Here is a 14,686-nt window from a genome sequence, read left to right as displayed (position 1 = left end):
GGTTTCTCCTTCAGTGTTGACAGTACTGCTAAGGCAAGAAGACATCTTCTTTTGCCATTAATTTTAAGAACTATGTTTTTATCCAAACACAGTCTTCCTGCAAGTCAGATGGCTATAGATGTGTTTAGGATACTTGTGTCTGCAGTTGCAGTCACTTACTCTTATATTTTTCTTTCCATGTCTTTTCTTGTACTCTTTATTTTATGTTCCACAAGAAAGAAGGGGATTCTTCCATTTTTGTAATAGGCAATGCATTTGAGGGAAAGACTGTTAATTCCCATGTCCGAAAGCATTTATTCTAAAAATAAATAATTTATTTATTATTTCCTGACTCTAATTTATGCTAATGATAGTAGCTTACAGCATCTGCTGTCTGGAAAAAAAAAAACTGGTAGTAATCAACAGTCAGAATGTCAGTTTATATGCAATTTACTGAGTTCATGCAGCAGTTTTACAAGCCTGAAAACTGTTTTTTTTCTTGGGTCTGTGTCTTTGGTCTCATTTTTACAAACTGTCTGAAAACTCTGAAGCCCAGTGACAATGCCATGGAGTGGCAATCTGGTAATTCATCCACCTTCAGAATAACATAATACATCTTGCAGAAAATAATCTGTTAACTTCAAGCCGACTATATGTGACTGTTAAATGTCTGTCTTCTGCAAGTGAAGCTTGACAGGTCTACTTGCCACCTGTAATATCAACACTTGCCAGACTCTAGAGTTAAGAAAGTAGAAAACCATTACGTTTCAGATAGGTTTATTAGGCATTTAAGCTTATCAAGTTGTATCTTTGTGTCATTTGTAGAGAAGTATATTGTGCTTTCCCTTCAGTCATAATTTGTATTGTTTGTACTTGCTTGAAGTGATTGCTTTAGGTTAGAGACTCATGTAGTGCTAGAGAGCCTCCTGAAATAACCTGTCACTAATTGTACACAAACTTCAAGATTTCTGCTGCTTTCTCAAGTGTACTACAGGAATAGGTAGGAGACAGAGAGCTTAAAAAATGTCTTCTGATCACCTCCTGCTTATGTGCTTTGAGCAGTTGCTTTTCCTGCTTTGTAAGAAAACAGTACTATGTTTTAACACTTGCTTCCATTTTACAGAATTTGGTTAGTGGGAGAGTAAACTGATGCAAGAGAAACTCTTTTCACATTTTAGCATTTTTGGAGGGTCTTTTTTGTTTGGTTTGTTTTGATACTATTTAAAAATTCTTTATTTGTTCTAGGTATATGTTGACAATAACTTCCACCTTACTGAAACTTGCTAGAAATAAGATTTGGAAAGCACGCTTTCTTCACCTTAACATAAACAGCATTCTTTTATCAATACCCAGTTTTTACTTTCATCAGTGAGACACATTATGTGTTTGAAATTTCATTTGAAATGTTGCTTGAAGGGCAAATGGCTGTAGTTTCACATTCTAAGGGAAAGTAATTTTTCATTAGTAGAATTGAAGGAGAGAAAATACATAACAAATATGTTTATGAAATGAGTCATGAATCATTTTAATTCTCTGCTGTCACTCCAGCACCCTTATGTGTCTGTTGGGACCTTAGCTCCAGCTTCTGGTTTTGAAACAGCTGTATTGTTTACTCACGCTTAACCTATTGCTCTCTGACTTAGGACAGATTCTTTCTGTGTAGCCTTTGCTCTGTTTACCACTTTCTTTCTCAGGAAGCTGAACGGTTGATCACCATGGGGATTTTACTGTTGCTTCACTTTGCTCATGGGGCAACCAAAGTAATTTTGAGAGATATCTAAACACAAATTCCATTCTGCTGAGACATTGTTGTTTGAATGGCACTTATGTAATGATCTGACTAGTAACTTAAAGTGTTTTATTAGATGAGCTTCTAAACAAGTAATGCTTATTAATTTTCCAAGTGGTAATAATGGATTGTAATTAATACACAACTTATAGCAAGAGCAGCTACCTAGTTAAAACAACAGAAAACTGAGCTCTGAGTCTTTTTCTGTATACAGGTTACTTGGCCAAGATTTTTTTCACACAATTGGTTAAAAGGGTACAATATGTGTTTACTTCACTGATATGTTAGTACTTAGAAGTACTTTTGTCAGAAGACAGCACTAGTGGACATATATGCAAATATTAATTTTTCCAATGTGAAAATAAAGCAATGCTGTGTTGGAAATAAGTAAGGAAACGTGAAGCTGGCACATTCATTCTGTTTTTACACTGACAATTCACACAGTTTTTGAAATAATATATTTCTATTTAAGGCTAGTCCAAATGCAGACTTTTATTTTTGTCTATTTGCCATTGCAATTTGATCAGGAAATTTTTGGAAAAAAAACAGGAAAAAACAGCTGATGACAGGGATGCTGTGTTAAATATCACAAATATTGGAGAAGATTGTATTTTTCATGTAAAAGATCTGCTCTGTAATTTAGCCTTCTTAAGGCAGAAAAGAATGCATTTGACAGGTTTTACTTTCATGAGTTAATATTGCCTATTTTTAAAATGTTTGTATCCGTAGTTTGAAAATATCTTGAAATTATTCCCTCTGCTCTGTAGACTGTTTGTAGTGTGTACAGTTTTATTTCTGATGCTTTGCTCAGAGGTGTGTAAATGTCCAAATGCTTTTTATAAATGAGAAGTTTATTTTTATGTGCCTTTGTCAAGTGTGTTTTTTCTCTTTGTATTTTTTTTTTTTTTAGGTTGAGAAGTTATATCGTCTCAGGGAAGTGGTAGCCTGTTGTGGGTTTCGTAGAGCAGCAATTCAAACTAATAATGAGCAGATGATACCAGTTAAACAGTATCTGGCAAACAACATCCTCACAGTGGCAACATCGCACAAGCAACATCAAAGAGCAGGGGACATTTGCGTTCCTGAGACAGTAGGAAACATGCCTGGTATCTCAGCTGCCAAAGTGGCTGCAGTTTCTACATAGATCTCTATAATCTTGTAACCATGTCTGTTAGTGCAACAGAGAATGATCCTCCTAGATTCTTCGTGGGTGGAGAAGATGGGGAAGAATTGTTGGATTCTGCCAGATCTACAGATTATGAACATTTCTACGACCATGGGGAAGAAGAGGAGGAAGAGTATGATTCTGTATGTACTGTAAGGGCATATGTGTGCTGTTCTGTATTTTCTCTAGCATTATTTTACTCTGAAATGGCTTTAGATCACCAAAGTCTAATACTGAAATGCTAATCTGGTTTGAGAAACTGTTCATATTCACATAGTGGTCTGTCAGTTATGTTTGGAAATGCAGCATACTTAAAAAGTAAGTATACCTTGGACTTTGAAGTAAGTGTGCTTGATGTTAATAAAGAGTTTCTGAGAAGTTGAGGTTGATGTGCCCGCTTTGCAGACTTTATTGGGATTCTGCAAATGAACTGACTGGCATAAAACTTTGTTTTATTTCTTTTCATAATTAGTAGCAAAAAATGACTGAGAGTTTTTCCTTTGTGCATGTTGTCAACTGCTGCAGAGTTAACTTGATTTTTCAGTTTGAACAGACTCAACATTGTTTATCTTACAGTTGTTTTCATTAAGATCTAACATGTTTTTATTCCTCTTACTTGTCTTGGTGCATAGAAAGTGAATACTAAATTGGTCTAAAGTTGTATTTTATTGTCCTTGCAGAGTGTTCGGAATTGTATTTTAGGACTGAGGTTACAAAGTTTTAGTTCAAGATAAACTCTTAATTTTACTGTGCGTGAGTCATGTTATGTCATATTTTTAGCTCTGTTTTGCTGTTTGTTTAGTCTGTAACATTTCTCTTTAGGGAATAGTCTGATTAAATTGTCACTGATTGCAAGCATGTCTGAAACAGTTTAAATGCAAGGAAGTGTTAATGAAACACTTCACCATGATTAAAAGTAACTTGGAAATGTAGAGAAGTAGTGCAAAATTAGAAGCTCAGCTCAATTCAGTCAGTGTACTTAGCAAAGGAAGGTTGTTGGTTTATGTTTTAAAAGAATAGTAAGTTGAAATAAAGGAATGTTCTATTTTTGGTTTTTTGTTTTTTATTTCAACAGAAGAGTTCGTTAACTGTTGCACTAAGAATACTACTGGGGGAAAGAAATTTTTAAAGGCTTTTAGTAGGCAATACTAGGCAATGAGAAGCCTACTGCCTACTAAGAAGCTGTAGAAAAGTTGAGTAGTTTAAAAATGAATTGCTGGTCAATTTTAGAATGAGCCATAAGTATGTTTTCATGTATTTATTCCTCATATAATAGTCAAAAGCAGTGTAGAGTTACTGAACAGTATCATGCTTTTGAGTAATTTTTCATAAGGATGCGGTGTGGTAGGCTGTTACACTGCATTTTGTTACTTGCTAGCAATTTACCTGATAAAACACTAATTGAAGGTATGTGAATTTTAACAGAAAATGTCTGTTCTAATATTGTGCTGCTAAAACCCTGTTGTATTCTGAAAAAACCTTAGAATCAGTAATTGCTTTTCTTCCTCCCTATTCAGCCACCAGAAAGACAAATCGCAGTTGGGATTTGTTCAATGGCAAAGAAATCGAAGTCCAAACCAATGAAAGAAATTCTCGAACGTCTCTGCATGTTTAAGTACATAACTGTGGTCATATTTGAAGAGGAAGTTATTTTGAATGAGCCAGTAGAAAACTGGCCTTTATGTGACTGTCTCATTTCTTTTCATTCTAAAGGTAATTTTTTTTAATAATACCATAAACATTTTAACATCTAAATTCTTTAATCAGTGTGAAGATCTTTTTAAGTTGTTTTGTCTTCTAGTTATATTGAATTTTCCTAGGAAACAATTAATTTGTCTTTTTTAATCTACAACTGATTTTTAAAATACAAACTTTTGAAAACGATACTGTTTTCATTGCTTGAGTCACTCCTGTCTGACAGTATTTAAATAGCTGTTCCATTGGTAAATATTTGCGAAGCCAGGGGAAATGGTGATCTAATACTTGTTTCAATAACTGTGAAGGCATACTGCTTTCTCAGTAGGAGTGTTGGGACTCTGGCCACTGTTCAGGTATCTCCACTAGTTTGGGGGTGGGTGGGGGGGCAGGGCTAGGCAATGAACCAAAGATGAATAGACTGAAGTTAAAAGTCATATTTTCAGATAAAGGCAACAAAAACCTTCAGGTCTTATTTAAGTGAAGGGCATGTGGAGTGAGGAGGAGACAATTGGAGAGAGTACCACTACTTTTGGCAGGCGAAACTGAAATTTGGCTGCAATTTCATCTTAAGCTGGTATTGTTCATCTCTGTAGTTGAGGGTGCATGTTCCCACTTAAGCCATATATCTGGTTGTACTCTAAAGCTTGAATATGAAGGTTTCAAACTATTTACTGGTGCCTTGCCTTGTAGTTTTAATTTATTTGCCTTAATAAATGTTTTAGGATTTCCACTGGACAAAGCAGTTGCCTATGCAAAGCTCAGGAATCCGTTCATAATCAATGACTTGAATATGCAGTATCACATACAAGACAGGTAAGTAACACTAATTACCTGTAAACAGCAAGCTACTTCTTAAGTGTAGACTGTGAGAATCTGTTGTCGCTGCATAGCAACACTTGCCATGTTTCATACAGTAGTCTAAATAAAAGTAGAGTCAATGTTACACTTTATTAATGTATGCAGAATTTCATGAAATATGTCTTTAGATGCATTTCTTCTTTTAATGCTTTTATATTGATACATCTGAAGATTTGCCAAGGTAGAAATTTGGTAATAGATTTGTCTAAAGATTAGCAAATAAGATCTAAATGCTGAAAATATGTAGAGCATAGATATGCATAGCAATTTTACAGCCTCTTATAACTCTAGAATTCATGTGACTTATTAAAGGTCATTGTTTCTAAGTGGATACTTAACAGGAACTGTTGGTATTCAGAGATCATGTGCTTGTTCAAAGTGAATTTTTTTGGAGGTGCAATCATGCATAGCAAATATTAATAAAACAGTAGTGAGCAAAATACATAAACACTGGACCTTCTAAACAATGAGCAAATGCTCTCAAGTATAAACTTTTTCAATCCTTAATGTTAAAAATCTCCTTTAACAAGTGAATTGATCTATGCAAGTTGCTGTCTCACTGAGAGAGTGGAAAGGATGGGACTGGAGTAGCAAATTACATTTTTATTGATATTGCCAAAGGTACAGCTGTGTTAGTGACCTTTAAAGAATTACATTAATAAATATAGTATTATATAAGTAATCTTGTCCTCTATGATCTAAAAAAATGATCTGTATTTTTCTCTTCCCTTGCTCATAGACTGTAAAATACAAATATTAGCAGGATTTGCTGTCTTACTTTCATTCTTTTCTTCTAGGAGAGAGGTATATGGTATTCTTAAAGCTGAAGGCATATTACTTCCTCGCTATGCAGTTCTGAACCGTGATCCAAACAATCCCCAAGGTAACAACTGACGACTAACATCGACCGTTGGCATCTCTGCTGGAGAACAGTACATACCTATTGGAAAGCTAAATTTCACTTGCTAGACAACTGCTTCATTAATGCAGAGGTTGATTTGTCCTCCAGAATTTGAAGTATTGTTGAGGATTAACCTCTGCTGTCTGTGGTGGGAATGTGTGAAACAGAAAAGATGTTGAGGCTTTGTGAGTGCTGTTCAGTGCTAACTAAAATATCAAGACTGCTTTGGTCACAAGTTCAAAACAACTCCATACCAGCTGTTGTGAAAGGCAATACAAGTATGCATTTGGAAAGCGTGATGCTGAAGCCTGGAGTCAGAACAACTAGAATATAAGGGCCTCCAAACAACTAAGATTCTTATGTCACCAAAGAGAGCAGCATTCATGGTGTTACATTACCCATAATAATTAGTAATTCTACTTAGGACGGTAGTATTGACAGAAACAACTCGGGCTACTTTCCCTTCCAAGAAAAAGAGCAACTGTGTAATCTAGGTATCTAGTCCTGACAGATCTGCAGATTATATGCTCGGAATATAAATTGGAATTCATATTTTCTGTTCCTGAAAAAAACTTACCTTTTTTTTTTCTAGTAAAGCTAGAACTTAGAGCCACAATAGGAGATTGCAGTGAGAGATCAAGACAGAAGAGTAAGAAATATGAAAAAATAAAAGAAATTTTAAGTATTACACTGCTATAGCTCTTGAGAGGTAGGGAATTTTATGTTACATTATCTCAATGATCAAGAGGAAAAATTATTCATTTATGCAACAAAATTAAAATAAAAGCTACTGCATGCAGAAGAGATTCTTGGTTCCAGAGATGTGCACGGTGCATCATCAAGGTGCATCAGTCACAGTATTGGAGAGTTCTCAGCCCATTAAAAGTATTATTGCATGTAGCACCGTGCTGTGCTCACTGTCCCTCTGCCATCCCCTGATATTTCAGAGAAAGGCACTGATGAAAGACACAAACAGCTCTACACCCTATCTTCAAAAAGTTTTTTAAAAATTACCACTTGTGCAAACTTAGGCATCTATAGGAGGTGATTTCATGTCTGACACTGAGGGAATCAAGAGAAAGCCTGGAACAAAGTATTAAAATAATATAGACGTGGTGCAGCAAGCGTGTACAGCACATGATTATCAAGTCTTTGTACAGTTAGTAACAAATCAGTGAAACAAAAATACAGTATAATCTTTTTATTTCAACCTATAGAATTACCCTGGATCTCTAATAATTTTATTCTGTGAGTATGTTATCTCTGTTGTTTGCTCTGTTTCTTCAGAATGCAACTTGATTGAAGGAGAAGATCATGTGGAAGTGAATGGAGAAATTTTCCAAAAGCCGTTTGTAGAAAAGCCAGTTAGTGCTGAGGACCACAATGTTTACATTTATTATCCGACATCTGCAGGGGGTGGAAGCCAGAGGCTCTTTCGAAAGGTGAGAGTATTGTACTAAAGCTATTGAAAAGTTGCAGATATCAAACAGAATTGCAGATTAACTCTGTCCTCTGTATGTTAGCTGGGACTTGTTTTGTCATATTCTGACTCTATAAGAATGTTGACAGATCAGAGAAGTTAATTTCAGGAGAACATACAGATTGACTGAAGACCCTTGTTCCTTGAAGTCATACGCTGCAGATTGTTATAGATGAAAAGAAGCATATAGTATCAGTGCAATTCTAAAATCTTACAGAAATCTTTTGAGAATGATCAAAACCTGCTTGCTTCATTTGTTTCGGGAAGTGTTTTCTCAGCACAAGTGTGTTATTTTAAGGAGTTTTAGAGTTTCTCAGGGAGTAACCTATGAGTTTATTAATAGAAAAACATTCATTTTAGATTGGCAGCAGAAGCAGTGTTTACTCTCCTGAAAGCAGTGTGAGAAAAACAGGCTCCTATATTTATGAGGAATTCATGCCTACAGACGGCACTGATGTGAAGGTATGACAACTGTGCATTCTTACTTATATTTAGAACAATCAAGTGCTCCAAGAGCTCATCAGTTTTAAAGATGAAAGTGTATCTTTGAGTCAAGGATTAATTTTAATGAAGTTTTGATACAGTTCATAAGTAAAAGATGTAATTCTTGTTCTAGTACTTGTTCAGTACTTGAAATGTAGAGCAGCCTTGCTTATGTTTTTAGAATCAAGTGCTGGAGGCTTGTTGTCCAACATACTATTGTCTTTTGTGTTCTATTAATACCAGAATGGCATATGCTTTCCTGTATAAATAGTTGCTGCTTAGGTATTTTGTCTTAGTTTACAAAGAAATATGTAATTGAAATAGATTTTACCAATTGTTGTAGTGTTCTAACTCATAAACAGAAGTTACTAAAATTTTATGAAGCTGCAGAAAATAATGCATTGATCTTATCAGTAGTTATTTTCATTCATCCACTTTTTCATTTATCTTCTTAACAGAGGTAAAGATTAAATATCACAAAATTATGTTATAATGGAGCAATAACAGATTAGGTTTTAAGCCAGTAATGTATGGATATTGCTTTCTTTCCCTTTTTGTTAGTCTTAGCTATCTAGCCTATCACAAAGCATGCAAAACAAATATGCGTGATCACTTTATAGAGTATGAGCTCTACTTTTTAAGTTCTTTGCAGTCAACTTCTTCCGTTTCACGATACATGAGGGAAATACTCTGTTCATTAAGTTATTATGTTTTCATGAACTATACTCTTCAGATGGTTATACCATGCAACACTGCAATAGGTTAATCTGAGTTTACAGGCTACTGTGTAAGAGCTTTACAAACTGTTTCCAAAAAGAAAACTTTCTTCCAACCTGAAAAAAAGCAAATGACGTGACAACTGGGACAGTTGTGACTACTTCTTGTAGTGTAGTCATCAAGGAGCAACTGTGGACTTTGAACACTGCAAATAAATAATGATTTTTTTTTCAAGTACAACACTGTCAGCTTTTTATTAAACAGCTAATAACCCTTTTGTCTGAATTTACTAAATTAGCAATATTTGCAGTCATCTATTTTCGATGAATAACTTTTTCATCAAAGCACAGAGTTTTGGTTTTAATTAAAGTGATAATCTATTTTTTGATGGCTGCTGAGCTGTCTTTTCTAGCCTGTGCCCCAATCCACTCACTAAGCATGAAAACTGCAGCAGAGCAGACTGCACAATCATCCTCTCAGGGCCTTGCCTTTTCAGTCTAAAACTGGGCAGATCTTTGGTTTGTTAAGTCCTACCTAAAATATGAAAATATTTCGTAATGAAGAGAATCAGTTCTGCAGCCAGATTTCCATAATCAAGTGAACTGAAATAATTCTGAAATGAATCTGCTCTTCAGATTCTGCAGATGTTTTTGAGAAGAAAACATTCTTTACCTCTGTACGACCATAATTAAGAAATTGGGGTTTATTCAGCAAGTTTTATAATTCTTATTTTTTCTTTACCCATGCTCCAGCCTTATTGTCAGTAAATGATGTGTTTTTCCTGAAGCTGGAGAAGTGGTTACAGCAAGGTACTTTAGAGTAACCTTCTGAAAATGTTTGCATATGTATGATGTAATTTAGTTGCACTGAATACAAGTTGCTGTTTTTCAACAAAGGTGTACACAGTAGGTCCAGACTATGCTCATGCTGAAGCTCGGAAGTCTCCAGCTCTGGATGGCAAGGTAGAACGAGATAGTGAAGGAAAAGAAGTGAGATATCCAGTCATCCTGAATGCAAGAGAGAAGCTAATTGCTTGGAAAGTATGCCTTGCCTTTAAAGTAAGTTGATTAAATGTTTGATAATACAGGAAAGTAGTTTTAAATGTTTATTACTTGAAACATCTGTAGTTTTTAGTGCACAGAGCCAGCAGTAATAAATTGCTGGACAGCTCCTGAAAAGTTAAATTTCCACATCTGCACTTTTTTAAAAATCGAGAGGGATTCTTCCTGTAATGCATTGCAGTAATGGATTGCCTATGTTACATAGCTTTCCTGAATTCACACGTTGTTCTTGTGCTTTGCTAGTCCACAGTGTATCTGTTTTATGCTTAATATGTACATGCAATGTGTTAATAGTTTGCAAGTCAGCAAAAGACAATTTCAGTAGTTAAGTTTTTGTAACTTTTGGTACCTGGTGTTTAGATTAGGCCCAATTAAATGCTAATTTGGTACTGACAATAGGTCCTTATTTGAAGTATTTTATAGTTTTTATTATTGTATGGTTTTAAGATCCCTTTGTCCAGAATTTCATTCAGTCTCTTACTCTCACCTGTCTATGCTAATATATCTTGTTACCTATGTGTAGGTGTGATCACATTGTGGAGCCAGTAGGGTGTGAACCTCTGTTACCTAGCAAAGTGGGCTTTGAGATTTAAAAACCTAATCTGTTCAAATAACATCTGCTAATAATGTCTGTGTTACGTCAATGTCAAAACTATCCTGACAAATTTGGACCAAAATGTTTTTGTTGACATTTTGTCATTTCTTGCCTGCCACTCTTTAAAAGAAAAAAAAAATGCATAGAGGGAAGTCAGTGACAGGATGGGGAATGTGTAGGCATGTTGTTGCATGTGCTGTAGAAATTGAAGGTTAGCTTTGTGCAGATGTGAACTTCATCTCCAACTCTGATACTGCTAAGGAGATCTAGGAAGGGTAAAACCAAGTTGGGGATAAAAAATTAAGAACAGGAAGATGGCTGCATGACATGAGCAAACATGGAACTAACATGGAACTAGCGAAATATAAAATCTGTCATATTTTTGTTTTCAGACAAATGCCATATTAAAATACATTTAGAACATTAGAACATTTAGAACAACAATCTAAATGTTTTGTTTGTTGTAGAACAAACAATCCTAAGGAAGGTGATAATGACTTGGTCTTTTATTCTTAAAACAGCAAACCGTTTGTGGCTTTGATTTGCTGCGTGCTAATGGTCAGTCCTATGTCTGTGATGTGAATGGCTTCAGTTTCGTGAAAAACTCCATGAAATACTATGATGACTGTGCTAAGATACTGGGGTAAGAGTCTACTGATCTATTTAAGGAGTTTTGCCTGTTAACTCTGTTGTATGTGACTATAGATTATGTACACATAATCCTTAGTCCTAAATTAATTATTTCAGTGAAATACCACGTAAATCCTTAAATGAAATTAAAAAATAAATAATTTTAAAAGAATCCTAATTCTGTAAATAAATCCAAAATAAATTCCGTATTCCTAAAATCGTCCAAAACATCTGAATTTTGATTGTTTTGTGAAGACTTAAGGTGAACTGAGGAAGTATTTTGAAAGCCTAAGTATAAGTTCTTAAGAGTAATGGGGATTTTTTAAAATTAAAAAAGCACCAGTGAATAGTTATGTTTGCTGCTGTTTAATATGTGGCCAAATGAACATACATTGTCCGTGACCTGAAGCTGATGCATACTTGAGTATCTGTGGATTTCATACCAGTAGATCCAAACTAATGTAGTATCAAAGGTGTATTCTGTTGTATCATCTTCTCCTTGATACTGGGGACATAAGAAGGCATAATGAGGGATCACACAGAATTGGGTAGTGATCTCTATGCCAGTGAAATGTTGCCCTCAAAGTAGGCTGAGCATGTTTTATCCACTTAAACTGGCTTTACAGTAAGACTGCACTGATTAGTTATGGCATGAATTTTTGCATTATCAAATAGTCTGGGATCGTGTTAAATGGAGGAAGAGCTAAGCTGAAATAATAAATGACAACTGTAGTCCTGTTGTTCTAGGCCACTTTTTTGTTACCAAGTTACAGTTTTCAGACCCATTTTGATTTCTTTTATTCAAATTATTATAGCTGCTGAATTCTCTGAAAAAAGTTCTTTCATTATTTTTTCCTTCTGCTTTATACCTTAAGGTAATACCTTACAGTGTTAAGCAACAACAGATTTTTGCAAGAATATTAGGAATTAAGTTTTAGCTTATGTTAGTTTAAGATGCACTTTATTTGTCCCTCTGTGTTACTGGTTTTTGTGTAGATATTAATCTGAAATTCATTATATCTTGATGAAATATTTGGGAAACATTGTAACAACCTTCTGTAAGTGGAAGCAGTGTTATCATTTTGTCAGAGATTTTATGTATTGTCCAGTCCTAGCGCAGCAACTTTTGAGAAATTATTACTAAAGGTATTAGTCACTCTTTGATTAAAATGGCTTGCTGGTTATTCGAGACTTAAAGTTAGGCAATGGAATCAGGTATCTGAATATTTAAATATCTGAATGTTGAAATGAACTAAAGCATGTACAAGGAACTCTTTGAGGAACCAAAGTTAAAAAACGGAAGTTTCTTACAAGCCCAGGGCCACTAGGCTAATGTTGTCTGTAGCAACTGTAGTAGCTTTAAATTGCTGTTTAGTAGGTTTTTATTACACAGTTAAAAGAATCTAGAGACTTGTGGGCACTAGTACTCTAAAACTATGTTGTTAAAAATGCATATTATCTACTTGGTTTGGCGTTTGTACATGTTGTATGCTTTAAACTCAGTGTGTTGTGGTTTGTTTTTTTTCTTTTTAAATCCTTTTTTAGAAATATCATAATGAGAGAACTTGCTCCCCAGTTTCAGATACCATGGTCAATTCCTTTGGAAGCTGAAGACATCCCTATTGTGCCAACCACCTCTGGAACAATGTAAGAAAATAATTGCTACACCTGAAATGTGCAAACTCCTAATGCAACTTGTGTGTGAATTTTTTTTTTCTTTTCACAAGGTATGCCCACTTTGGCCTACGAATGCTTGTTTTGTGTGATGAAAACAAGGAAGGAATGACAATTGCTATGCCAGCAAACACAGTTTCTGACCCTAAGTCAAGCTGAGTATAGAACAGCAGATTTTTTCAAGTGTAGCATCTTTTATGCGTAGCTTCCTGCACTGCTAATCATTGTTCCAGCACCATCTTAATATGCACTTCTAATAAACATGCTCTCTCATGTAATGAACCTCAAAATCGTTTTTAAAACTACTTAAAATAGATATTCTGTAGTTACCCAAGTCTTAAAATCAATATTTATATTTTGTACCTTACATCATTTTCGTTAACCTTATATTCTTGCATATCCTTCCATCACTTCTGTAGTTATGTCAGATAACTACAACTTTGTCAATTGTCTTGATTTATGGTGGTTTTAAAGAACAGTGAAATGCAACTTTCTTGAAATTTCAGGATGGAGCTTAGATGTGTTATAGCTGTAATACGCCATGGGGATCGAACACCAAAACAAAAAATGAAAATGGAAGTAAAGCATCAGAAGTAAGTAGAGTCTTGGTAAAAATTAGTTTGCATGCTTTAGCGCAGAGATCACTTTTTTGGGATGTGCAAGCAATGAATTGAGCAGGAATTACATCCTACAAGTTGTTTTATTTTCTTTTAAATCAAACTGATGTTGCAGCTAATTAATAGGCATGCACCTCTCTTTCTAACAGGACTGTTAAATTATTTCTACAGATTTCCTTCTTCACATGCTGTCTTGTGAACAGACTTGCTTGATCTTAATGAAAACATATTTGTCTCTATAGATGTGTTTGTTCAGAATTATGCAGCAGAGAAGTTTGTTTCACCTTTTGAGTGTGACTTTGTCTTTTTATCATAACTGGTCTTGTGTGAGCTGTCATATTACCATGCCATCTTTCTGTCTTTTGTCAAAGTCTGATGACTGAATTTTTAGTACATAACATTTTTATGGTATTGACCTGAAATTAGGTGCAATTTCAGTAAAAAAGTAGTTGCTTGTTTTGAGAGTAGATGGTTGTATTCAGAGATATATGTTGTGAAATTACAGGAAGACTCATTTGGTATTTTTAGACCCTACTTCTGTTCAAACTCTTGAATATTAAGAATTGACATATCTGTATATTCAGATATGTCATTTGATATATAGAATACGTTCCTTAAAAAAAACCTGAAAAAACCCACTTAACAAGTATAAAAACCATTTAGCAAGTAAGAGAACATTTCTTGTGTTCTTATTTTTCTAATGTGTTGGCAAATGGGATTTGAATGAAGATTGATTTGACCTCTGTACTGCAGATTTCAACAAGCTTTTTAAACAGTTTAAAGGTGTTCATTTCAGACTGCTTTAAGTTGAAAAGACACTTGTTCAAATAATATTTTAACATGTTAACTGCGTGTTTTAATCAATATTCTTTCTCTTAAAGATTTTTTGATCTCTTTGAAAAATGTGATGGATATAAATCTGGAAAACTGAAACTGAAAAAACCAAAACAGTTGCAGGCAAGTTTGTCTCTATTTTCTTGCTATGGTATTTTATAAATAGAAAACTATTTCTTTAAGTAAATCCCATGTTTTCTTTCTT

General features: G+C 34.6%; 1 protein-coding gene across 11 annotated transcripts in view; it reads left to right on the top strand.

The window, feature by feature from the left end:
• PPIP5K2 (diphosphoinositol pentakisphosphate kinase 2) overlaps positions 1 to 14,686 on the top strand; it is a 66,362-nt gene that overhangs the window by 23,343 nt on the left and 28,333 nt on the right. For 8 of the 11 annotated variants that reach the window (XM_062019510.1, XM_062019518.1, XM_062019515.1 and 5 more), the window contains exons 2-12: positions 2,679 to 3,085; positions 4,451 to 4,646; positions 5,354 to 5,444; positions 6,287 to 6,372; positions 7,678 to 7,832; positions 8,231 to 8,332; positions 9,967 to 10,128; positions 11,248 to 11,369; positions 12,902 to 13,003; positions 13,537 to 13,623; positions 14,529 to 14,604. In XM_062019510.1, coding sequence (XP_061875494.1) covers positions 2,933 to 3,085; positions 4,451 to 4,646; positions 5,354 to 5,444; positions 6,287 to 6,372; positions 7,678 to 7,832; positions 8,231 to 8,332; positions 9,967 to 10,128; positions 11,248 to 11,369; positions 12,902 to 13,003; positions 13,537 to 13,623; positions 14,529 to 14,604 — 1,332 coding nt within the window. In that variant the 5' untranslated portion in view covers positions 2,679 to 2,932. The remainder of the gene's footprint in view (positions 1 to 2,678; positions 3,086 to 4,450; positions 4,647 to 5,353; positions 5,445 to 6,286; positions 6,373 to 7,677; positions 7,833 to 8,230; positions 8,333 to 9,966; positions 10,129 to 11,247; positions 11,370 to 12,901; positions 13,004 to 13,536; positions 13,624 to 14,528; positions 14,605 to 14,686) is intronic. The other 3 variants (XM_062019519.1, XM_062019516.1, XM_062019513.1) reach the window with 1 other exon arrangement.

The sequence above is a fragment of the Colius striatus genome, chromosome Z, assembly GCF_028858725.1.
Source record: "Colius striatus isolate bColStr4 chromosome Z, bColStr4.1.hap1, whole genome shotgun sequence".
NCBI classification, from domain to species: domain Eukaryota; kingdom Metazoa; phylum Chordata; class Aves; order Coliiformes; family Coliidae; genus Colius; species Colius striatus.
The sequence above is the reverse complement of the archived record's forward strand: the minus strand, read 5'-3'. Positions and strand labels throughout refer to the sequence as shown.